General features: G+C 43.7%; 1 protein-coding gene across 2 annotated transcripts in view; it reads left to right on the forward strand.

The window, feature by feature from the left end:
* Positions 1–25,979, forward strand: part of LOC142302429 (solute carrier organic anion transporter family member 1A2-like) — a 103,523-nt gene that overhangs the window by 65,214 nt on the left and 12,330 nt on the right. For both annotated transcript variants that reach the window (XM_075343490.1, XM_075343492.1), the window contains 2 exons: positions 17,295–17,459; positions 17,529–17,724. In XM_075343490.1, coding sequence (XP_075199605.1) covers positions 17,295–17,459; positions 17,529–17,724 — 361 coding nt within the window. The remainder of the gene's footprint in view (positions 1–17,294; positions 17,460–17,528; positions 17,725–25,979) is intronic.

Here is a 25,979-nt window from a genome sequence, read left to right on the forward strand (position 1 = left end):
CAGTGATATCTCTGAGTACAGATAATGTAGTAGATGTCACCTGCAGTCCTATGTAACACCACAGATCACACAGTGATATCTCTGAGTACAGATAATGTAGTAGATGTCACCTGCAGTCCTATGTAACACCACAGATCACACAGTGATATCTCTGAGTACAGATAATGCAGTAGATGTCACCTGCAGTCCTATGTAACACCACAGATCACACAGTGATATCTCTGAGTACAGATAATGTAGTAGATGTCACCTGCAGTCCTATGTAACACCACAGATAACACAGTGATATCTGTCTGAGAACAGATAATGTAGTAGATGTCACCTGCAGTCCTATGTAACACCACAGATAACAGTGATATCTCTGAGTACAGATAATGTAGTAGATGCCACCTGCAGTCCTATGTAACACCACAGATAACACAGTGATATCTCTGAGTACAGATAATGCAGTAGATGTCACCTGCAGTCCTATGTAACACCACAGATAACACAGTGATATCTGTCTGAGCACAGATAATGTAGTAGATGTCACCTGCAGTCCTATGTAACACCACAGATAACACAGTGATATCTCTGAGCACAGATAATGTAGTAGATGTCACCTGCAGTCCTATGTAACACCACAGATAACACAGTGATATCTCTGAGTACAGATAATGTAGTAGATGTCTCCTGCAGTCCTATGTAACACCACAGATAACACAGTGATATCTCTGAGTACAGATAATGTAGTAGATGTTACCTGCAGTCCTATGTAACTCCACAGATAACAGTGATATATCTGAGTACAGATAATGTAGTAGATGTCACCTGCAGTCCTATGTAACACCACAGATAACACAGTGATATCTCTGAGTACAGATAATGTAGTAGATGTCACCTGCAGTCCTATGTAACACCACAGATAACACAGTGATATCTCTCTGAGTACAGATAATGTAGTAGATGCCACCTGCAGTCCTATGTAACACCACCAATAACACAGTGATATCTCTCTGAGTACAGATAATGTAGTAGATGTCACCTGCAGTCCTATGTAACACCACAGATGACACAGTGATATCTGTCTGAGTACAGATAATGTAGTAGATATCACCTGCAGTCCTATGTAACACCACAGATAACACAGTGATATCTGTCTGAGTACAGATAATGTAGTAGATATCACCTGCAGTCCTATGTAACACCACAGATAACACAGTGATATCTGTCTGAGTACAGATAATGTAGTAGATATCACCTGCAGTCCTATGTAACACCACAGATAACACAGTGATATCTCTGAGTACAGATAATGTAGTAGATGTCACCTGCAGTCCTATGTAACACCACAGATAACACAGTGATATCTCTGAGTACAGATAATGTAGTAGATGTCACCTGCAGTCCCATGTAACACCACAGATAACACAGTGATATCTCTGAGTACAGATAATGTAGTAGATGTCACCTGCAGTCCTATGTAACACCACAGATAACACAGTGATATCTCTGAGTACAGATAATGTAGTAGATGTCACCTGCAGTCCTATGTAACACCACAGATCACACAGTGATATCTCTGAGTACAGATAATGTAGTAGATGTCACCTGCAGTCCTATGTAACACCACAGATCACACAGTGATATCTCTGAGTACAGATAATGCAGTAGATGTCACCTGCAGTCCTATGTAACACCACAGATCACACAGTGATATCTCTGAGTACAGATAATGTAGTAGATGTCACCTGCAGTCCTATGTAACACCACAGATAACACAGTGATATCTCTGAGAACAGATAATGTAGTAGATGTCACCTGCAGTCCTATGTAACCCCACAGATAACACAGTGATATCTGTCTGAGAACAGATAATGTAGTAGATGTCACCTGCAGTCCTATGTAACACCACAGATAACAGTGATATCTCTGAGTACAGATAATGTAGTAGATGCCACCTGCAGTCCTATGTAACACCACAGATAACACAGTGATATCTCTGAGTACAGATAATGCAGTAGATGTCACCTGCAGTCCTATGTAACACCACAGATAACACAGTGATATCTGTCTGAGCACAGATAATGTAGTAGATGTCACCTGCAGTCCTATGTAACACCACAGATAACACAGTGATATCTCTGAGCACAGATAATGTAGTAGATGTCACCTGCAGTCCTATGTAACACCACAGATAACACAGTGATATCTCTGAGTACAGATAATGTAGTAGATGTCTCCTGCAGTCCTATGTAACACCACAGATAACACAGTGATATCTCTGAGTACAGATAATGTAGTAGATGTTACCTGCAGTCCTATGTAACACCACAGATAACACAGTGATATCTCTCTGAGTACAGATAATGTAGTAGATGCCACCTGCAGTCCTATGTAACACCACCAATAACACAGTGATATCTCTCTGAGTACAGATAATGTAGTAGATGTCACCTGCAGTCCTATGTAACACCACAGATAACACAGTGATATCTCTGAGTACAGATAATGTAGTAGATGTCACCTGCAGTCCTATGTAACACCACAGATAACACAGTGATATCTGTCTGAGTACAGATAATGTAGTAGATGTCACCTGCAGTCCTATGTAACACCACAGATAACACAGTGATATCTCTGAGTACAGATAATGTAGTAGATGTCACCTGCAGTCCTATGTAACACCACAGATAACACAGTGATATCTCTGAGTACAGATAATGTAGTAGATGTCACCTGCAGTCCTATGTAACACCACAGATAACACAGTGATATCTCTGAGTACAGATAATGTAGTAGATGTCACCTGCAGTCCTATGTAACACCACAGATAACACAGTGATATCTCTGAGTACAGATAATGTAGTAGATGTCACCTGCAGTCCTATGTAACACCACAGATAACACAGTGATATCTCTGAGTACAGATAATGTAGTAGATGTCACCGGCAGTCCTATGTAACACCACAGATAACACAGTGATATCTCTGAGTACAGATAATGTAGTAGATGTCACCTGCAGTCCTATGTAACACCACAGATAACACAGTGATATCTCTGAGTACAGATAATGTAGTAGATGTAACCTGCAGTCCTATGTAACACCACAGATAACACAGTGATATCTCTGAGTACAGATAATGTAGTAGATGTCACCTGCAGTCCTATGTAACACCACAGATAACAGTGATATCTCTGAGTACAGATAATGTAGTAGATGTCACCTGCAGTCCTATGTAACACCACAGATAACACAGTGATATCTCTGAGTACAGATAATGTAGTAGATGTCTCCTGCAGTCCTATGTAACACCACAGATGACACAGTGATATCTCTGAGTACAGATAATGTAGTAGATGTCACCTGCAGTCCTATGTAACACCACAGATCACACAGTGATATCTCTGAGTACAGATAATGTAGTAGATGTCTCCTGCAGTCCTATGTAACACCACAGATAACACAGTGATATCTCTCTGAGTACAGATAATGTAGTAGATGTAACCTGCAGTCCTATGTAACACCACAGATAACACAGTGATATCTCTGAGTACAGATAATGTAGTAGATGTCACCTGCAGTCCTATGTAACACCACAGATAACAGTGATATCTCTGAGTACAGATAATGTAGTAGATGTCACCTGCAGTCCTATGTAACACCACAGATAACACAGTGATATCTCTGAGTACAGATAATGTAGTAGATGTCTCCTGCAGTCCTATGTAACACCACAGATGACACAGTGATATCTCTGAGTACAGATAATGTAGTAGATGTCACCTGCAGTCCTATGTAACACCACAGATAACACAGTGATATCTGTCTGAGTACAGATAATGTAGTAGATATCACCTGCAGTCCTATGTAACACCACAGATAACACAGTGATATCTCTGAGTACAGATAATGTAGTAGATGTCACCTGCAGTCCTATGTAACACCACAGATAACACAGTGATATCTCTGAGTACAGATAATGTAGTAGATGTCACCTGCAGTCCCATGTAACACCACAGATAACACAGTGATATCTCTGAGTACAGATAATGTAGTAGATATCACCTGCAGTCCTATGTAACACCACAGATAAGAGTGATATCTCTGAGTACAGATAATGTAGTAGATGTCACCTGCAGTCCTATGTAACACCACAGATAACACAGTGATATCTCTGAGTACAGATAATGTAGTAGATGTCACCTGCAGTCCTATGTAACACCACAGATAACACAGTGATATCTCTGAGTACAGATAATGTAGTAGATATCACCTGCAGTCCTATGTAACACCACAGATAACACAGTGATATCTCTGAGTACAGATAATGTAGTGATGTCACCTGCAGTCCTATGTAACACCACAGATAACACAGTGATATCTCTGAGTACAGATAATGTAGTAGATGTCACCTGCAGTCCCATGTAACACCACAGATAACACAGTGATATCTGAGTACAGATAATGTAGTAGATGTCACCTGCAGTCCTATGTAACACCACAGATAACACAGTGATATCTCTCTGAGTACAGATAATGTAGTAGATGTCACCTGCAGTCCTATGTAACACCACAGATAACACAGTGAGATCTCTCTGAGTACAGATAATGTAGTAGATGTCACCGGCAGTCCTATGTAACACCACAGATAACACAGTGATATCTCTGAGTACAGATAATGTAGTAGATGTCACCTGCAGTCCTATGTAACACCACAGATAACACAGTGATATCTCTGAGTACAGATAATGTAGTAGATGTCACCTGCAGTCCTATGTAACACCACAGATAACACAGTGATATCTCTGAGTACAGATAATGTAGTAGATGTCCCCTGCAGTCCTATGTAACACCACAGATAACAGTGATATCTCTGAGTACAGATAATGTAGTAGATGTCACCTGCAGTCCTATGTAACACCACAGATAACACAGTGATATCTCTGAGTACAGATAATGTAGTAGATGTCACCTGCAGTCCTATGTAACACCACAGATAACACAGTGATATCTCTGAGTACAGATAATGTAGTAGATGTCACCTGCAGTCCTATGTAACACCACAGATAACACAGTGATATCTCTGAGTACAGATAATGTAGTAGATGTCACCTGCAGTCCTATGTAACACCACAGATAACACAGTGATATCTCTGAGTACAGATAATGTAGTAGATGTCTCCTGCAGTCCCATGTAACACCACAGATCACACAGTGATATCTCTGAGTACAGATAATGTAGTAGATGTCACCTGCAGTCCCATGTAACACCACAGATAACACAGTGATATCTCTGAGTACAGATAATGTAGTAGATGTCACCTGCAGTCCTATGTAACACCACAGATAACACAGTGATATCTCTCTGAGTACAGATAATGTAGTAGATGTCACCTGCAGTCCTATGTAACACCACAGATAACACAGTGATATCTCTGAGTACAGATAATGTAGTAGATGTCACCTGCAGTCCTATGTAACACCACAGATAACACAGTGATATCTCTGAGTACAGATAATGTAGCAGATGTCACCTGCAGTCCTATGTAACACCACAGATAACACAGGGATATCTCTGAGTACAGATAATGTAGTAGATGTCACCTGCAGTCCTATGTAACACCACAGATAACACAGGGATATCTCTGAGTACAGATAATGTAGTAGATGTCACCGGCAGTCCTATGTAACACCACAGATAACACAGTGATATCTCTCTGAGTACAGATAATGTAGTTGATGTCACCTGCAGTCCTATGTAACACCACAGATAACACAGTGATATCTCTCTGAGTACAGATAATGTAGTAGATGCCACCTGCAGTCCTATGTAACACCACAGATAACACAGTGATATCTCTGACTACAGATAATGTAGTAGATGTCTCCTGCAGTCCTATGTAACACCACAGATAACACAGTGATATCTCTGAGTACAGATAATGCAGTAGATGTCACCTGCAGTCCTATGTAACACCACAGATAACACAGTGATATCTCTGAGTACAGATAATGTAGTAGATGTCACCTGCAGTCCTATGTAACACCACAGATAACACAGTGAGATTTCTCTGAGTACAGATAATGTAGTAGATGTCACCTGCAGTCCCATGTAACACCACAGATAACACAGTGATATCTCTGAGTACAGATAATGTAGTAGATGTCACCTGCAGTCCTATGTAACACCACAGATAACACAGTGATATCTCTGAGTACAGATAATGTAGTAGATATCACCTGCAGTCCTATGTAACACCACAGATAACACAGTGATATCTCTGAGTACAGATAATGTAGTAGATGTCACCTGCAGTCCTATGTAACACCACAGATAACACAGTGATATCTCTGAGTACAGATAATGTAGTAGATGTCACCTGCAGTCCTATGTAACACCACAGATAACACAGTGATATCTCTGAGTACAGATAATGTAGTAGATGTCACCTGCAGTCCTATGTAACACCACAGATAACACAGTGATATCTCTGAGTACAGATAATGTAGTAGATATCACCTGCAGTCCTATGTAACACCACAGATAACACAGTGATATCTCTGAGTACAGATAATGTAGTAGATGTCACCTGCAGTCCTATGTAACACCACAGATAACACAGTGATATCTCTGAGTACAGATAATGTAGTTGATGTCACCTGCAGTCCTATGTAACACCACAGATAACACAGTGATATCTCTCTGAGTACAGATAATGTAGTAGATGCCACCTGCAGTCCTATGTAACACCACAGATAACACAGTGATATCTCTGACTACAGATAATGTAGTAGATGTCTCCTGCAGTCCTATGTAACACCACAGATAACACAGTGATATCTCTGAGTACAGATAATGCAGTAGATGTCACCTGCAGTCCTATGTAACACCACAGATAACACAGTGATATCTGAGCACAGATAATGTAGTAGATGTCACCTGCAGTCCTATGTAACACCACAGATAACACAGTGATTTCTCTGAGTACAGATAATGTAGTAGATGTCACCTGCAGTCCTATGTAACACCACAGATAACACAGTGAGATTTCTCTGAGTACAGATAATGTAGTAGATGTCACCTGCAGTCCCATGTAACACCACAGATAACACAGTGATATCTCTGAGTACAGATAATGTAGTAGATGTCACCTGCAGTCCTATGTAACACCACAGATAACACAGTGATATCTCTGAGTACAGATAATGTAGTGATGTCACCTGCAGTCCCATGTAACACCACAGATAACACAGTGATATCTCTGAGTACAGATAATGTAGTAGATGTCACCTGCAGTCCTATGTAACACCACAGATAACACAGTGATATCTCTCTGAGTACAGATAATGTAGTAGATGTCACCTGCAGTCCTATGTAACACCACAGATAACACAGTGATATCTCTGAGTACAGATAATGTAGTAGATGTCACCTGCAGTCCTATGTAACACCACAGATAACACAGTGATATCTCTCAGTACAGATAATGTAGTAGATGTCACCTGCAGTCCTATGTAACCCCACAGATAACACAGTGATATCTCTCTGAGTACAGATAATGTAGTAGATGTCTCCTGCAGTCCTATGTAACACCACAGATAACACAGTGATATCTCTGAGTACAGATAATGTAGTAGATGTCACCTGCAGTCCTATGTAACACCACAGATAACACAGTGATATCTCTCAGTACAGATAATGTAGTAGATGTCACCTGCAGTCCTATGTAACCCCACAGATAACACAGTGATATCTGTCTGAGTACAGATAATGTAGTAGATGTCTCCTGCAGTCCTATGTAACACCACAGATAACACAGTGATATCTCTGAGTACAGATAATGTAGTAGATGTCACCTGCAGTCCTATGTAACACCACAGATAACACAGTGATATCTCTGAGTACAGATAATGTAGTAGATGTCTCCTGCAGTCCTATGTAACACCACAGATAACACAGTGATATCTCTGAGTACAGATAATGTAGTAGATGTCACCTGCAGTCCTATGTAACACCACAGATAACACAGTGATATCTCTGAGTACAGATAATGTAGTAGATGTCACCTGCAGTCCTATGTAACACCACAGATAACACAGTGATATCTCTGAGTACAGATAATGTAGTAGATGTCTCCTGCAGTCCTATGTAACACCACAGATAACACAGTGATATCTCTCTGAGTACAGATAATGTAGTAGATGCCACCTGCAGTCCTATGTAACACCACAGATAACACAGTGATATCTCTGAGTACAGATAATGTAGTAGATGTCACCTGCAGTCCTATGTAACACCACAGATAACACAGTGATATCTCTGAGTACAGATAATGTAGTAGATGTCACCTGCAGTCCTATGTAACACCACAGGTAACACAGTGATATCTCTCTGAGTATAGATAATGTAGTAGATGTCACCTGCAGTCCTATGTAACACTACAGATAACACAGTGATATCTCTCTGATTATAGATAATGTAGTAGATGTCACCTGCAGTCCTATGTAACACCACAGATAACACAGTGATATCTCTGAGTACAGATAATGTATTAGATGTCACCTGCAGTCCTATGTAACACCACAGATAACACAGTGATATCTCTGAGTACAGATAATGTAGTAGATGTCACCTGCAGTCCTATGTAACACCACAGATAACACAGTGATGTCTTTGAGTACAGATAATGTAGTAGCTGTCACCTGCAGTCCTATGTAACACCACAGATAACACAGTGATGTCTCTGAGTACAGATAATGTAGTAGCTGTCACCTGCAGTCCTATGTAACACCACAGATAACACAGTGAGATCTCTGAGTACAGATAATGTAGTAGATGTCACCTGCAGTCCTATGTAACACCACAGATAACACAGTGATATCTCTGAGTACAGATAATGTAGTAGATGTCACCTGCAGTCCTATGTAACACCACAGATAACACAGTGATATCTCTCTGAGTACAGATAATGTAGTAGATGGCACCTGCAGTCCTATGTAACACCACAGATAACACAGTGATATCTCTCTGAGTACAGATAATGTAGTAGATGTCACCTGCAGTCCTATGTAACACCACAGATAACACAGTGATATCTCTGAGTACAGATAATGTAGTAGATGTCACCTGCAGTCCTATGTAACACCACAGATAACACAGTGATATCTCTCTGAGTACAGATAATGTAGTAGATGTCACCTGCAGTCCTATGTAACACCACAGATAACACAGTGATATCTCTGAGTACAGATAATGTAGTAGATGTCTCCTGCAGTCCTATGTAACACCACAGATAACACAGTGATATCTCTGAGTACAGATAATGTAGTAGATGTCACCTGCAGTCCTATGTAACACCACAGATAACACAGTGATATCTCTGAGTACAGATAATGTAGTAGCTGTCACCTGCAGTCCTATGTAACACCACAGATAGCACAGTGATATCTCTGAGTACAGATAATGTAGTAGATGTCACCTGCAGTCCTATGTAACACCACAGATAACACAGTGATATCTCTGAGTACAGATAATGTAGTAGATGTCACCTGCAGTCCTATGTAATACCACAGATAACACAGTGATATCTCTGAGTACAGATAATGTAGTAGATGTCACCTGCAGTCCTATGTAACACCACAGATAACACAGTGATATCTCTGAGTACAGATAATGTAGTAGATGTCACCTGCAGTCCTATGTAACACCACAGATAATACAGTGATATCTCTGAGTACAGATAATGTAGTAGATATCACCTGCAGTCCTATGTAACACCACAGATAACACAGTGATATCTCTCTGAGTACAGATAATGTAGTAGATGTCACCTGCAGTCCTATGTAACACCACAGATAACACAGTGATATCTCTGAGTACAGATAATGTAGTAGATGTCACCTGCAGTCCTATGTAACACCACAGATAACACAGTGATATCTCTGAGTACAGATAATGAAGTAGATGTCACCTGCAGTCCTATGTAACACCACAGATAACACAGTGATATCTCTGAGTACAGATAATGTAGTGGAGGTCACCTGCAGTCCTATGTAACACCACAGATAACACAGTGATATCTCTGAGTACAGATAATGTAGTAGATGTCACCTGCAGTCCTATGTAACACCACAGATCACACAGTGATATCTCTGAGTACAGATAATGTAGTAGATGTCACCTGCAGTCCTATGTAACACCACAGATAACACAGTGATATCTCTCTGAGTACAGATAATGTAGTAGATGTCACCTGCAGTCCTATGTAACACCACAGATAACACAGTGATATCTCTGAGTACAGATAATGTAGTAGATGTCACCTGCAGTCCTATGTAACACCACAGATAACACAGGGATATCTCTCTGAGTACAGATAATGTAGTAGATGGCACCTGCAGTCCTATGTAACACCACAGATAACACAGTGATATCTCTCTGAGTACAGATAATGTAGTAGATGTCACCTGCAGTCCTATGTAACACCACAGATAACACAGTGATATCTGAGTACAGATAATGTAGTAGATGTCACCTGCAGTCCTATGTAACACCACAGATAACACAGTGATATCTCTGAGTACAGATAATGTAGTAGATGTCACCTGCAGTCCTATGTAACACCACAGATAACACAGTGATATCTCTGAGTACAGATAATGTAGTAGATGTCACCTGCAGTCCTATGTAACACCACAGATAACACAGTGATGTCTCTGAGTACAGATAATGTAGTAGCTGTCACCTGCAGTCCTATGTAACACCACAGATAACACAGTGATATCTCTGAGTACAGATAATGTAGTAGCTGTCACCTGCAGTCCTATGTAACACCACAGATAACACAGTGATGTCTCTGAGTACAGATAATGTAGTAGCTGTCACCTGCAGTCCTATGTAACACCACAGATAACAGTGATATTTCTGAGCACAGATAATGTAGTAGATGTCACCTGCAGTCCTATGTAACACCACAGATAACACAGTGAGATCTCTGAGTACAGATAATGTAGTAGATGTCACCTGCAGTCCTATGTAATACCACAGATAACACAGTGATATCTCTGAGTACAGATAATGTAGTAGATGTCACCTGCAGTCCTATGTAACACCACAGATAACACAGTGATATCTCTGAGTACAGATAATGTAGTAGATGTCACCTGCAGTCCTATGTAACACCACAGATAATACAGTGATATCTCTGAGTACAGATAATGTAGTAGATATCACCTGCAGTCCTATGTAACACCACAGATAACACAGTGATATCTCTCTGAGTACAGATAATGTAGTAGATGTCACCTGCAGTCCTATGTAACACCACAGATAACACAGTGATATCTCTGAGTACAGATAATGTAGTAGATGTCACCTGCAGTCCTATGTAACACCACAGATAACACAGTGATATCTCTGAGTACAGATAATGTAGTGGAGGTCACCTGCAGTCCTATGTAACACCACAGATAACACAGTGATATCTCTGAGTACAGATAATGTAGTAGATGTCACCTGCAGTCCTATGTAACACCACAGATCACACAGTGATATCTCTGAGTACAGATAATGTAGTAGATGTCACCTGCAGTCCTATGTAACACCACAGATAACACAGTGATATCTCTCTGAGTACAGATAATGTAGTAGATGTCACCTGCAGTCCTATGTAACACCACAGATAACACAGTGATATCTCTCTGAGTACAGATAATGTAGTAGATGTCACCTGCAGTCCTATGTAACACCACAGATAACACAGTGATATCTCTGAGTACAGATAATGTAGTAGATGTCACCTGCAGTCCTATGTAACACCACAGATAACACAGTGATATCTCTGAGTACAGATAATGTAGTAGATGTCACCTGCAGTCCTATGTAACACCACAGATAACACAGGGATATCTCTCTGAGTACAGATAATGTAGTAGATGGCACCTGCAGTCCTATGTAACACCACAGATAACACAGTGATATCTCTCTGAGTACAGATAATGTAGTAGATGGCACCTGCAGTCCTATGTAACACCACAGATAACACAGTGATATCTCTCTGAGTGCAGATAATGTAGTAGATGTCACCTGCAGTCCTATGTAACACCACAGATCACACAGTGATATCTCTGAGTACAGATAATGTAGTAGATGTCACCTGCAGTCCTATGTAACACCACAGATAACACAGTGATATATCTCTGAGTACAGATAATGTAGCAGATGTCACCTGCAGTCCTATGTAACACCACAGATAGCACAGTGATATCTCTCTGAGTACAGATAATGTAGTAGATGTCACCTGCAGTCCTATGTAACACCACAGATAACACAGTGATATCTCTGAGTACAGATTATGTAGTAGATGTCACCTGCAGTCCTATGTAACACCACAGATAACACAGTGATATCTCTGAGTACAGATAATGTAGTAGATGTCACCTGCAGTCCTATGTAACACCACAGATAACACAGTGATATCTCTGAGTACAGATAATGTAGTAGAGGTCACCTGCAGTCCTATGTAACACCACAGATAACACAGTGATATCTCTGAGTACAGATAATGTAGTAGATGTCACCTGCAGTCCTATGTAACACCACAGATAACACAGTGATATCTCTGAGTACAGATAATGTAGTAGAGGTCACCTGCAGTCCTATGTAACACCACAGATAACACAGTGATATCTCTGAGTACAGATAATGTAGTAGATGTCACCTGCAGTCCTATGTAACACCACAGATAACACAGTGATATCTGAGTACAGATAATGTAGTAGATGCCACCTGCAGTCCTATGTAACACCACAGATAACACAGTGATATCTCTGAGTACAGATAATGTAGTAGATGTCACCTGCAGTCCCATGTAACACCACAGATAACACAGTGATATCTCTGAGTACAGATAATGTAGTAGATGCCACCTGCAGTCCTATGTAACACCACAGATAACACAGTGATATCTCTGAGTACAGATAATGCAGTAGATGTCACCTGCAGTCCTATGTAACACCACAGATCACACAGTGATATCTCTGAGTACAGATAATGTAGTAGATGTCACCTGCAGTCCTATGTAACACCACAGATAACACAGTGATATCTGAGTACAGATAATGTAGTAGATGTAACCTGCAGTCCTATGTAACACCACAGATAACACAGTGATATCTCTGAGTACAGATAATGTAGTAGATGTCACCTGCAGTCCTATGTAACACCACAGATAACACAGTGATATCTCTGAGTACAGATAATGTAGTGGATGTCACCTGCAGTCCTATGTAACACCACAGATAACACAGTGATACCTCTGAGTACAGATAATGTAGTAGATGTCACCTGCAGTCCTATGTAACACCACAGATAACACAGTGATATCTCTGAGTACAGATAATGTAGTAGATGTCACCTGCAGTCCTATGTAACACCACAGATAACACAGTGATATCTCTGAGTACAGATAATGTAGTAGATGTCACCTGCAGTCCTATGTAACACCACAGATAACACAGTGATATCTCTGAGTACAGATAATGTAGTAGATGTCACCTGCAGTCCTATGTAACACCACAGATAACACAGTGATATCTCTGAGTACAGATAATGTAGTGGATGTCACCTGCAGTCCTATGTAACACCACAGATAACACAGTGATATCTCTCTGAGTACAGATAATGTAGTAGATGTCACCTGCAGTCCTATGTAACACCACAGATAACACAGTGATACCTCTGAGTACAGATAATGTAGTAGATGTCACCTGCAGTCCTATGTAACACCACAGATAACACAGTGATATCTGAGTACAGATAATGTAGTAGATGCCACCTGCAGTCCTATGTAACACCACAGATAACACAGTGAGATTTCTCTGAGTACAGATAATGTAGTAGATGTCACCTGCAGTCCTATGTAACACCACAGATAACACAGTGATATCTCTGAGTACAGATAATGTAGTAGATGTCACCTGCAGTCCTATGTAACACCACAGATAACACAGTGATATCTCTGAGTACAGATAATGTAGTGGATGTCACCTGCAGTCCTATGTAACACCACAGATAACACAGTGATACCTCTGAGTACAGATAATGTAGTAGATGTCACCTGCAGTCCTATGTAACACCACAGATAACACAGTGATATCTCTGAGTACAGATAATGTAGTAGATGTCACCTGCAGTCCTATGTAACACCACAGATAACACAGTGATATCTCTCTGAGTACAGATAATGTAGTAGATGTCACCTGCAGTCCTATGTAATACCACAGATAACACAGTGATATCTCTGAGTACAGATAATGGAGTACATGTCACCTGCAGTCCTATGTAACACCACAGATAACACAGTGATATCTCTGAGTACAGATAATGTAGTAGATGTCACCTGCAGTCCTATGTAACACCACAGATAACACAGTGATATCTCTGAGTACAGATTATGTAGTAGATGTCACCTGCAGTCCTATGTAACACCACAGATAACACAGTGATATCTCTGAGTACAGATAATGTAGTAGATGTCTCCTGCAGTCCTATGTAACACCACAGATAACACAGTGATATCTCTGAGTACAGATAATGTAGTGGATGTCACCTGCAGTCCTATGTAACACCACAGATAACACAGTGATATCTCTGAGTACAGATAATGTAGTAGATGTCACCTGCAGTCCTATGTAACACCACAGATAACACAGTGATATCTCTGAGTACAGATAATGTAGTAGAGGTCACCTGCAGTCCTATGTAACACCACAGATAACACAGTGATATCTCTGAGTACAGATAATGTAGTAGATGTCACCTGCAGTCCTATGTAACACCACAGATAACACAGTGATATCTCTGAGTACAGATAATGTAGTAGAGGTCACCTGCAGTCCTATGTAACACCACAGATAACACAGTGATATCTCTGAGTACAGATAATGTAGTAGATGTCACCTGCAGTCCTATGTAACACCACAGATAACACAGTGATATCTGAGTACAGATAATGTAGTAGATGCCACCTGCAGTCCTATGTAACACCACAGATAACACAGTGATATCTCTGAGTACAGATAATGTAGTAGATGTCACCTGCAGTCCCATGTAACACCACAGATAACACAGTGATATCTCTGAGTACAGATAATGTAGTAGATGCCACCTGCAGTCCTATGTAACACCACAGATAACACAGTGATATCTCTGAGTACAGATAATGCAGTAGATGTCACCTGCAGTCCTATGTAACACCACAGATCACACTGTGATATCTCTGAGTACAGATAATGTAGTAGATGTCACCTGCAGTCCTATGTAACACCACAGATAACACAGTGATATCTGAGTACAGATAATGTAGTAGATGTAACCTGCAGTCCTATGTAACACCACAGATAACACAGTGATATCTCTGAGTACAGATAATGTAGTAGATGTCACCTGCAGTCCTATGTAACACCACAGATAACACAGTGATATCTCTGAGTACAGATAATGTAGTGGATGTCACCTGCAGTCCTATGTAACACCACAGATAACACAGTGATACCTCTGAGTACAGATAATGTAGTAGATGTCACCTGCAGTCCTATGTAACACCACAGATAACACAGTGATATCTCTGAGTACAGATAATGTAGTAGATGTCACCTGCAGTCCTATGTAACACCACAGATAACACAGTGATATCTCTGAGTACAGATAATGTAGTAGATGTCACCTGCAGTCCTATGTAACACCACAGATAACACAGTGATATCTCTGAGTACAGATAATGTAGTAGATGTCACCTGCAGTCCTATGTAACACCACAGATAACACAGTGATATCTCTGAGTACAGATAATGTAGTGGATGTCACCTGCAGTCCTATGTAACACCACAGATAACACAGTGATATCTCTGAGTACAGATAATGTAGTAGATGTCACCTGCAGTCCTATGTAACACCACAGATAACACAGTGATATCTCTCTGAGTACAGATAATGTAGTAGATGTCACCTGCAGTCCTATGTAACACCACAGATAACACAGTGATATCTCTGAGTACAGATAATGTAGTAGATGTCACCTGCAGTCCTATGTAACACCACAGATAACACAGTGATACCTCTGAGTACAGATAATGTAGTAGATGTCACCTGCAGTCCTATGTAACACCACAGATAACACAGTGATATCTCTGAGTACAGATAATGTAGTAGATGTCACCTGCAGTCCTATGTAACACCACAGATAACACAGTGATATCTCTGAGTACAGATAATGCAGTAGATGTCACCTGCAGTCCTATGTAACACCACAGATAACACAGTGATATCTGAGTACAGATAATGTAGTAGATGCCACCTGCAGTCCTATGTAACACCACAGATAACACAGTGATATCTCTGAGTACAGATAATGTAGTAGATGTCACCTGCAGTCCTATGTAACACCACAGATAACACAGTGATATCTCTGAGTACAGATAATGTAGTGGATGTCACCTGCAGTCCTATGTAACACCACAGATAACACAGTGATACCTCTGAGTACAGATAATGTAGTAGATGTCACCTGCAGTCCTATGTAACACCACAGATAACACAGTGATATCTCTGAGTACAGATAATGTAGTAGATGTCACCTGCAGTCCTATGTAACACCACAGATAACACAGTGATATCTCTCTGAGTACAGATAATGTAGTAGATGTCACCTGCAGTCCTATGTAATACCACAGATAACACAGTGATATCTCTGAGTACAGATAATGTAGTAGATGTCTCCTGCAGTCCTATGTAACACCACAGATAACACAGTGATATCTCTGAGTACAGATAATGTAGTAGATGTCACCTGCAGTCCTATGTAACACCACAGATAGCACAGTGATATCTCTGAGTACAGATAATGTAGTAGATGTCACCTGCAGTCCTATGTAACACCACAGATAACACAGTGATATCTCTGAGTACAGATAATGTAGTAGATGTCACCTGCAGTCCTATGTAACACCACAGATAACACAGTGATATCTCTGAGTACAGATAATGTAGTAGATGTCACCTGCAGTCCTATGTAACACCACAGATAACACAGTGATATCTCTGAGTACAGATAATGTAGTAGATGTCACCGGCAGTCCTATGTAACACCACAGATAACACAGTGATACATCTCTGAGTACAGATAATGCAGTAGATGTCACCTGCAGTCCTATGTAACACCACAGATCACACAGTACTGCTGCCGTTGGTGTGATCCTCGGTGCGGTCCCTGCCGTGCCGTTCTGTAGTGATGGTGATCTCCTTCCTCCCCAGGATTCCTCGTGTTGCTGAAGAACCTCCTGAAGAATCGGGTCTTCCTGCTGTTCCTGCTGGTCACGGTTCTACAGTTCAGCGCCTTTGTGGGGTTCATGACGTTTCTGCCCAAATACCTGGAGCAGCAATACGGGAAATCTGCCTCTGAGGCCATATTCCTGATAGGTAGGAGTGGAGCACAATATGGCGCCCATATGGCGGAGGATAAGCGGGTCACATCTCTTCTCTCCACAGGAGTCTACAGTCTCCCCATTATTGCAGTCGGATATTTCCTGGGGGGATTCCTCATGAAAAAATACAAAACCTCGACATTCATGGCCGCAAAGGTGGGATTCGGCACCTCGGTCACCGAATATCTGCTCTACCTGCTGGCATTTACCATGGTGTGTAAGAACGCGGCCATGGCTGGACTGACGGTGACCTACGACGGGTGAGGGGCAACACAATATCTGTATCCTGTACCCCAGCATCATCCTGTACCCCAGTGTCATCATCCTGTACCCCAGTGTCATTATCCTGTACCCCCAGTGTCATTATCCTGTACCCCCAGTGTCATTATCCTGTACCCCCAGTGTCATCATCCTGTACCCCAGTGTCATTATCCTGTACCCCCAGTGTCATCATCCTGTACCCCCAGTGTCATTATCCTGTACCCCCAGTGTCATCATCCTGTACCCCAGTGTCATTATCCTGTACCCCCAGTGTCATTATCCTGTACCCCCAGTGTCATTATCCTGTACCCCCAGTGTCATCATCCTGTACCCCAGTGTCATTATCCTGTACCCCCAGTGTCATTATCCTGTACCCCCAGTGTCATCATCCTGTACCCCCAGTGTCATTATCCTGTACCCCCAGTGTCATTATCCTGTACCCCAGTGTCATTATCCTGTACCCCCAGTGTCATCATCCTGTACCCCCGGTGTCATTATCCTGTACCCCCAGTGTCATTATCCTGTACCCCCAGTGTCATTATCCTGTACCCCCAGTGTCATTATCCTGTACCCCCAGTGTCAGTGTCATTATCCTGTACCCCCAGTGTCATTATCCTGTACCCCCAGTGTCATTATCCTGTACCCCCAGTGTCAGTGTCATTATCCTGTACCCCCAGTGTCAGTGTCATTATCCTGTACCCCCAGTGTCAGTGTCATTATCCTGTACCCCCAGTGTCAGTGTCATTATCCTGTACCCCCAGTGTCATTATCCTGTACCCCCAGTGTCAGTGTCATTATCCTGTACCCCAGTGTCATTATCCTGTACCCCAGTGTCATTATCCTGTACCCCAGTGTCATCATCCTGTACCCCCAGTGTCATTATCCTGTACCCCAGTGTCATTATCCTGTACCCCCAGTGTCATTATCCTGTACCCCCAGTGTCATTATCCTGTACCCCCAGTGTCATTATCCTGTACCCCCAGTGTCATTATCCTGTACCAACGGCATTATCCTGTACCCCCAGTGTCATTATCCTGTACCCCCAGTGTCAGTGTCATTATCCTGTACCCCCAGTGTCATTATCCTGTACCCCCAGTGTCATTATCCTGTACCCCAGTGTCATTATCCTGTACCCCAGTGTCATTATCCTGTACCCCAGTGTCATCATCCTGTACCCCCAGTGTCATTATCCTGTACCCCCAGTGTCATTATCCTGTACCCCAGTGTCATTATCCTGTACCCCCAGTGTCATTATCCTGTACCCCCAGTGTCATTAATCTGTACCGCCAGTGTCAGTGTCATTATCCTGTACCCCAGTGTCATCATCCTGTACCCCAGTGTCAGTGTCATTATCCTGTACCCCCAGTGTCATTATCCTGTACCCCCAGTGTCATTATCCTGTACCAACGGCATTATCCTGTACCGCCAGTGTCAGTGTCATTATCCTGTACCCCCAGTGTCATTATCCTGTACCCCCAGTGTCAGTGTCATTATCTTGTACCCCCAGTGTCAGTGTCATTATCCTGTACCCCCAGTGTCATTATCCTGTACCCCCAGTGTCATCATCCTGTACCGCCAGTGTCAGTATCCTGTACCCCAGTGTCATTATCCTGTACCCCCAGTGTCATTATCCTGTACCCCAGTGTCATTATCCTGTACCCCAGTGTCATTATCCTGTACCCCAGTGTCATTATCCTGTACCCCAGTGTCATTATCCTGTACCCCCAGTGTCATTATCCTGTACCCCCAGTGTCATCATCCTGTACCCCAGTGTCATTATCCTGTACCCCCAGTGTCATTATCCTGTACCCCCAGTGTCATTATCCTGTACCCCCAGTGTCATTATCCTGTACCCCCAGTGTCATCATCCTGTACCCCCGGTGTCATTATCCTGTACCTCCAGTGTCATTATCCTGTACCCCCAGTGTCATTATCCTGTACCCCCAGTGTCAGTATCCTGTACCCCAGTGTCATTATCCTGTACCCCCAGTGTCATTATCCTGTACCCCAGTGTCATTATCCTGTACCCCCAGTGTCATTATCCTGTACCCCAGTGTCATTATCCTGTACCCCCAGTGTCATTATCCTGTACCCCCAGTGTCATCATCCTGTACCCCAGTGTCATTATCCTGTACCCCCAGTGTCAGTATCCTGTACCCCAGTGTCATTATCCTGTACCCCCAGTGTCATTATCCTGTACCCCCAGTGTCATTATCCTGTACCCCAGTGTCATTATCCTGTACCCCCAGTGTCATTATCCTGTACCCCCAGTGTCATCATCCTGTACCCCAGTGTCATTATCCTGTACCCCAGTGTCATTATCCTGTACCCCCAGTGTCATTATCCTGTACCCCCAGTGTCATTATCCTGTACCCCCAGTGTCATTATCCTGTACCCCCAGTGTCATCATCCTGTACCCCAGTGTCATTATCCTGTACCCCAGTGTCATTATCCTGTACCCCAGTGTCATTATCCTGTACCCCCAGTGTCATTATCCTGTACCCCCAGTGTCATTATCCTGTACCCCCAGTGTCATTATCCTGTACCCCCAGTGTCATTATCCTGTACCCCCAGTGTCATCATCCTGTACCCCCGGTGTCATTATCCTGTACCTCCAGTGTCATTATCCTGTACCCCCAGTGTCATTATCCTGTACCCCCGGTATCATTATCCTGTACCCCCAGTGTCATTATCCTGTACCCCCAGTGTCATTATCCTGTACCCCAGTGTCATTATCCTGTACCCCCAGTGTCATTATCCTGTACCCCCAGTGTCATTAATCTGTACCGCCAGTGTCAGTGTCATTATCCTGTACCCCAGTGTCATTATCCTGTACCCCAGTGTCATCATCCTGTACCCCAGTGTCATCATCCTGTACCCCAGTGTCATCATCCTGTACCCCCAGTGTCATTATCCTGTACCCCAGTGTCATCATCCTGTACCCCAGTGTCATTATCCTGTACCCCAGTGTCATTATCCTGTACCCCAGTGTCATCATCCTGTACCCCAGTGTCATTATCCTGTACCCCCAGTGTCATTATCCTGTACCCCAGTGTCATCATCCTGTACCCCCAGTGTCATCATCCTGTACCCCAGTGTCATTATCCTGTACCCCCAGTGTCATTATCCTGTACCCCCAGTGTCAGTGTCATCATCCTGTACCCCAGTGTCATTATCCTGTACCCCAGTGTCATTATCCTGTACCCCCAGTGTCATTATCCTGTACCCCCAGTGTCATTATCCTGTACCCCAGTGTCATTATCCTGTACCCCAGTGTCATTATCCTGTACCCCAGTGTCATTATCCTGTACCCCCAGTGTCATTATCCTGTACCCCCAGTGTCATTATCCTGTACCCCAGTGTCATTATCCTGTACCCCCCAGTGTCATTATCCTGTACCCCCAGTGTCATTATCCTGTACCCCAGTGTCATTATCCTGTACCCCCAGTGTCATTATCCTGTACCCCCAGTGTCATTATCCTGTACCGCCAGTGTCAGTGTCATTATCCTGTACCCCCAGTGTCATTATCCTGTACCCCCAGTGTCATTATCCTGTACCCCAGTGTCATTATCCTGTACCCCAGTGTCATCATCCTGTACCCCCAGTGTCATTATCCTGTACCCCCAGTGTCATTATCCTGTACCCCAGTGTCATTATCCTGTACCCCCAGTGTCATTATCCTGTACCCCCAGTGTCATTATCCTGTACCCCCAGTGTCATTAATCTGTACCGCCAGTGTCAGTGTCATTATCCTGTACCCCAGTGTCATCATCCTGTACCCCAGTGTCAGTGTCATTATCCTGTACCCCCAGTGTCATTATCCTGTACCCCCAGTGTCATTATCCTGTACCAACGGCATTATCCTGTACCGCCAGTGTCAGTGTCATTATCCTGTACCCCCAGTGTCATTATCCTGTACCCCCAGTGTCAGTGTCATTATCTTGTACCCCCAGTGTCAGTGTCATTATCCTGTACCCCCAGTGTCATTATCCTGTACCCCCAGTGTCAGTGTCATTATCCTGTACCCCCAGTGTCATTATCCTGTACTCCCAGTGTCAGTGTCATTATCCTGTACCCCCAGTGTCATTATCCTGTACCCCCAGTGTCATTATCCTGTACCCCCAGTGTCAGTGTCATTATCCTGTATCCCCAGTATCAGTGTCATTATCCTGTACCCCCAGTGTCATTATCCTGTACCCCCAGTGTCAGTGTCATTATCTTGTACCCCCAGTGTCAGTGTCATTATCCTGTACCCCCAGTGTCATTATCCTGTACCAACGGCATTATCCTGTACCCCCAGTGTCAGTGTCATTATCCTGTACCCCCAGTGTCATTATCCTGTACCCCCAGTGTCAGTGTCATTATCCTGTACCCCCAGTGTCATTATCCTGTACCCCGAGTATCAGCGTCATTATCCTGTGTCCCCAGTATCTGTGTCCTTGCTCCCAGTGTTGATGTCCTGTGCTCCCAGTATTAGTGTCCTGTTCCCCCAGTTCCAGTGTCCGGTGACCCCAGTGTTAGCTACCTCCAGCACAGAGAACCTTGTGTCCAGCAAACAGACACCATTACTAGACCGGAGATACACACATGGGTGGAGGTTTATGAATAGGCAGACATGTCCGTCTCTATCTGGAAACATGACCCTGAATGCCTTAACAAATCTTGGGGGACACCAGATCTAAACAAATCTCCAGATTTACATCACAGAGGACAAACATCTCTGTGATACATACCGGCCATTCTCAGTGTAGCCGGTCTCCATCTTGCATACCTCCTCCCTCTGCCTAAAGTCGTGGGGCTTGGCACCACTCACTACCGGACCAGAGAATCTTCTCTGTTGACTTTGGGTTCCATCCCTTGAGACTCAGGCTGTTCCTGTCACCAGACCCTTTTTAGTGATCACATCTTTTAGGTAAGCCTCTTTGTCAGACCTTTTCCTCCGAGGTCGCCTCCATCGGTCGTGAGATTCACTTACAGTCTGATCTACTGTCTGGCCTGACTCTGGGTTATCTGGCCTGACTCTGGGTTATCTAGTGCACTAGGATTACTGTTGAGTCCTTCAGCAATGAGCTGAAGCTGAAGATTTGCTACCTCTAGATCCTCCACATCCTTGTTTTGCAGATCTACCATGGCCTCTTCTTCCAAGGCATCTTGACTGTCTCTGTCATTGAACTTCTCTATCATTCTCACCAGCTATTGGCCAGTCTCTCAATTCTCCTTTGGGTTCAGTTTCAGAGGGCTTGGGTGGCTGAGAATTTGTAGCATAGGCCGATATATATATCGATATATAGTAGGGTCCTCTATGATCTCGGCCCTTTCCACTGTAGGGCCTGCTTCCTCGGACAGACGAGGCAATATCTCCTTCCGGTGTCCCACAGTTCTCTTTCTCTGGGTCCTGCTGTAATGATGAACGGAGACATACCTCCATTTTTTTAAGCTGTTCATTGATTTAAAGACAGTCAAGTTTCAACTGCTTTACCTCTTCTAGGAAAGCAAGGTGATTTTCTAGAATAACCTGATACAATCCTTCGTTCCCGCATCAACACATGGAACCCTACTGGCATGATCCAGGCTGGAATCTGCTGCTGTGGTTTCACCCAGCTCCGGCCTGGTCATGTCAGGGGTTAATTCCTCCGTGCCTTGTTCCTGGACGTTATCTCTTGGCGCTGCACCACTGGTTCAGCGCCAGTGATAGTTTATGCTCTGCAGTGTGTATTACTGGCTCTGGTGAGTTTCCTGATCTGTCCTGTTTCCCTGCTACCAGGTTCTGACCCGCACCCTCCTCCGTTTGTCCGCCTGTCTCGGTCCCTGACTACCCGCTCCTGTCCACTGTGTATCCTTCCCTGTCTATCTTTTCTCAGTTCTGACTTGTTTATCCTCCTCTCTTGTTTGTACTTGGACTTCCCAGCATCTGACCTGCATCCACGTTCCTGACCCCAACCTCCGTCTCTCCCTTTGGCTGTATCTGCGACTTCTCGGCTTCTGACTCGGCTGTCACCTGACCACGATTTGTCTATCCCTGTGCTATTGATGAGATCTCCTGCTGCTGACCCGATATTCTGACTACTCTATTGCCCTCTGGTGGTTCACCTGCTAACTGCACTCTGAAGTTACATTGCTTGTTACTTCAGCTTCACCTAGTGCAGCGTGACACCTACCAACTTCACAGGGTATCTTGGCTTCATTATGACCAATAACTGTTATGCCGACGTCACATGGTACGATATATCGTGCGATATATAGTGCGATATATCGGCGGTGTCACGGAATTCGTGACGCACATCTGGCATCATTAGAGATGTCGTACCGTGTAACACCTCTGAACGACTGTGAACGAGCAGAAATACTCACCTTATCGTTGCTCGTTGACACGTCGCTCATTTTCAAAATGTCGTTCCTTCTTCTGTGCTCCGGTTGTTCATCGTTCCCGAGGCAGCACACGTCGCTCCGTGTGACACCCCGGGAACGATGAACACAGCTTACCTGCGTCCCGTCGGCAATGCGGAAGGAAGGAGGTGGGCGGGATGTTACGTCCCGCTCATCTCCGCCCCTCCGCTTCTATTGGCCGGTGGCTGTGTGACGTCGCTGTGACGCCGAACGTCCCTCCCCCTTCAGGAAGAGGATGTTCGCCGCCCACAGCGAGGTCGTGCGGGAGGTAATGATGTGTGACGGCGGTTACCGACTTTGTGCGCCACGGGCAATGAATTGCCCGTGGCGCACAAATAACGGGGGCTGGTACGATCGCTCATGCGATCGCACGATATATCGTCCCGTGTGATGCCGGCATTACTCTCGCCACTCCAGACTTATCCACAATTTCCTGGATGACTCTTCTGTCCTTTCCCATAACTTTCATCGCAAGACTTTTGAGCATCAGAATGACCTCTTCCACAAATTGCAACAACCTTCGAGCTCTCTTAACTGCTTCCGCAGTCTCTCCAGAAGTCCAGAACGTTCCTGCATGTTCTTTGAATTGGATAGTTACGATACCCGGACTCTTCCTTGCCTGCTGAACATTGTTTCCCAGTGTTTGTGTTGCAAGACCAACTAAGTGTTTCCTAACTGCAACCACTTCGTGAAACGTTGCGGTGGGTTTCTCCATACATCCTAAGCATCTGGAGGCTTCTTCCTCCTTTAATGTGATCAACCGATTCTCTGCGGCTTTTACTAATTCTGCACCCTCGGCCTCCTCTCGAGCCTTCACCATGTTATCTTCAGCTACCGTACCTCTTGGGTCTCTGGAACTTCAGATATTTCACCCTTTTTGGCCTCGATGTCATACCCCTCAATGCGTTTCTCACGAGTTTCAGCGCTGTTTCCACTTTCAGCCATCCCAGAGGTGGTCTATTACTGGTCTGCCTCTTTTCCCTTTTTATCACATCGTTGTCTGCCTGTAAACCAGCAGTCCATAATGGTAACATGACTTCCTCCTTTCTTGACCACTCGAAGTGTGGACGAGGACCCACGGTTTGAATGAAAGGACACCATGTTATATCTTCCTTAGACAGATTCTCAGAAGGTACAACATGTCCAGCCTTTTTGTGTCCATTTTGTTTCAGGTGCTGAGAGGAGATTTGTAAGGGGCTCTGTTCTCTACTTCACTCCCTATTAGGGTCACAGTCTACACTGGAGTCATCGTCCCTCACCCTGGTACCTTTGAACAAGTCCCCACCAGGTGTCGTCCCCTTTTCATACTATTGTTTATCTCTTTGAATGGCAGGTCACAAAGTTGGGGAGACCCGTAATTTCCTTCGCTCACCCCTAACGCAGGACTGTCAACCTTAGGCCTTGCTCTGATGGGACCTCCTTAGGGCTGTTCTGGCTGTTACTTGAGCGAACATTTTCCTCTTCTCTCACATGTCCGAAACTCATTTAGAGTCCCAGCCTATTATATTTGGATGTGGTAAGTCTGGGACTACGCCAACATGCCCTTGTTTGTCTCAATGACCACATTGGCCATGAGATATTCTTTAGAGTCCTCTTAGATACAGCTTACATCCATCCTCTTTCCGGAAATGAGGTAGACAGCAGGTGTGGCCCTCACACGAGTCACCGGGCACACCGAGTCAAGAAGTCCGGTCACGCGTTCTCCCTCCAGCTCTATGGTACACACGCGTGGATCTTTGTTGGGTGGATAATCTATACTGCAGGTAGGATATGCATAGTATGAACAGCGCTGACCCATGCTGCAGTCCATCGGCTCGTTGGTCAAACGACAATAATCGGCTATGTGACCTGGGCCAAGACACCTCC

This window comes from Anomaloglossus baeobatrachus, chromosome 4, assembly GCF_048569485.1.
Source record: "Anomaloglossus baeobatrachus isolate aAnoBae1 chromosome 4, aAnoBae1.hap1, whole genome shotgun sequence".
Lineage (NCBI taxonomy): Eukaryota > Metazoa > Chordata > Amphibia > Anura > Aromobatidae > Anomaloglossus > Anomaloglossus baeobatrachus.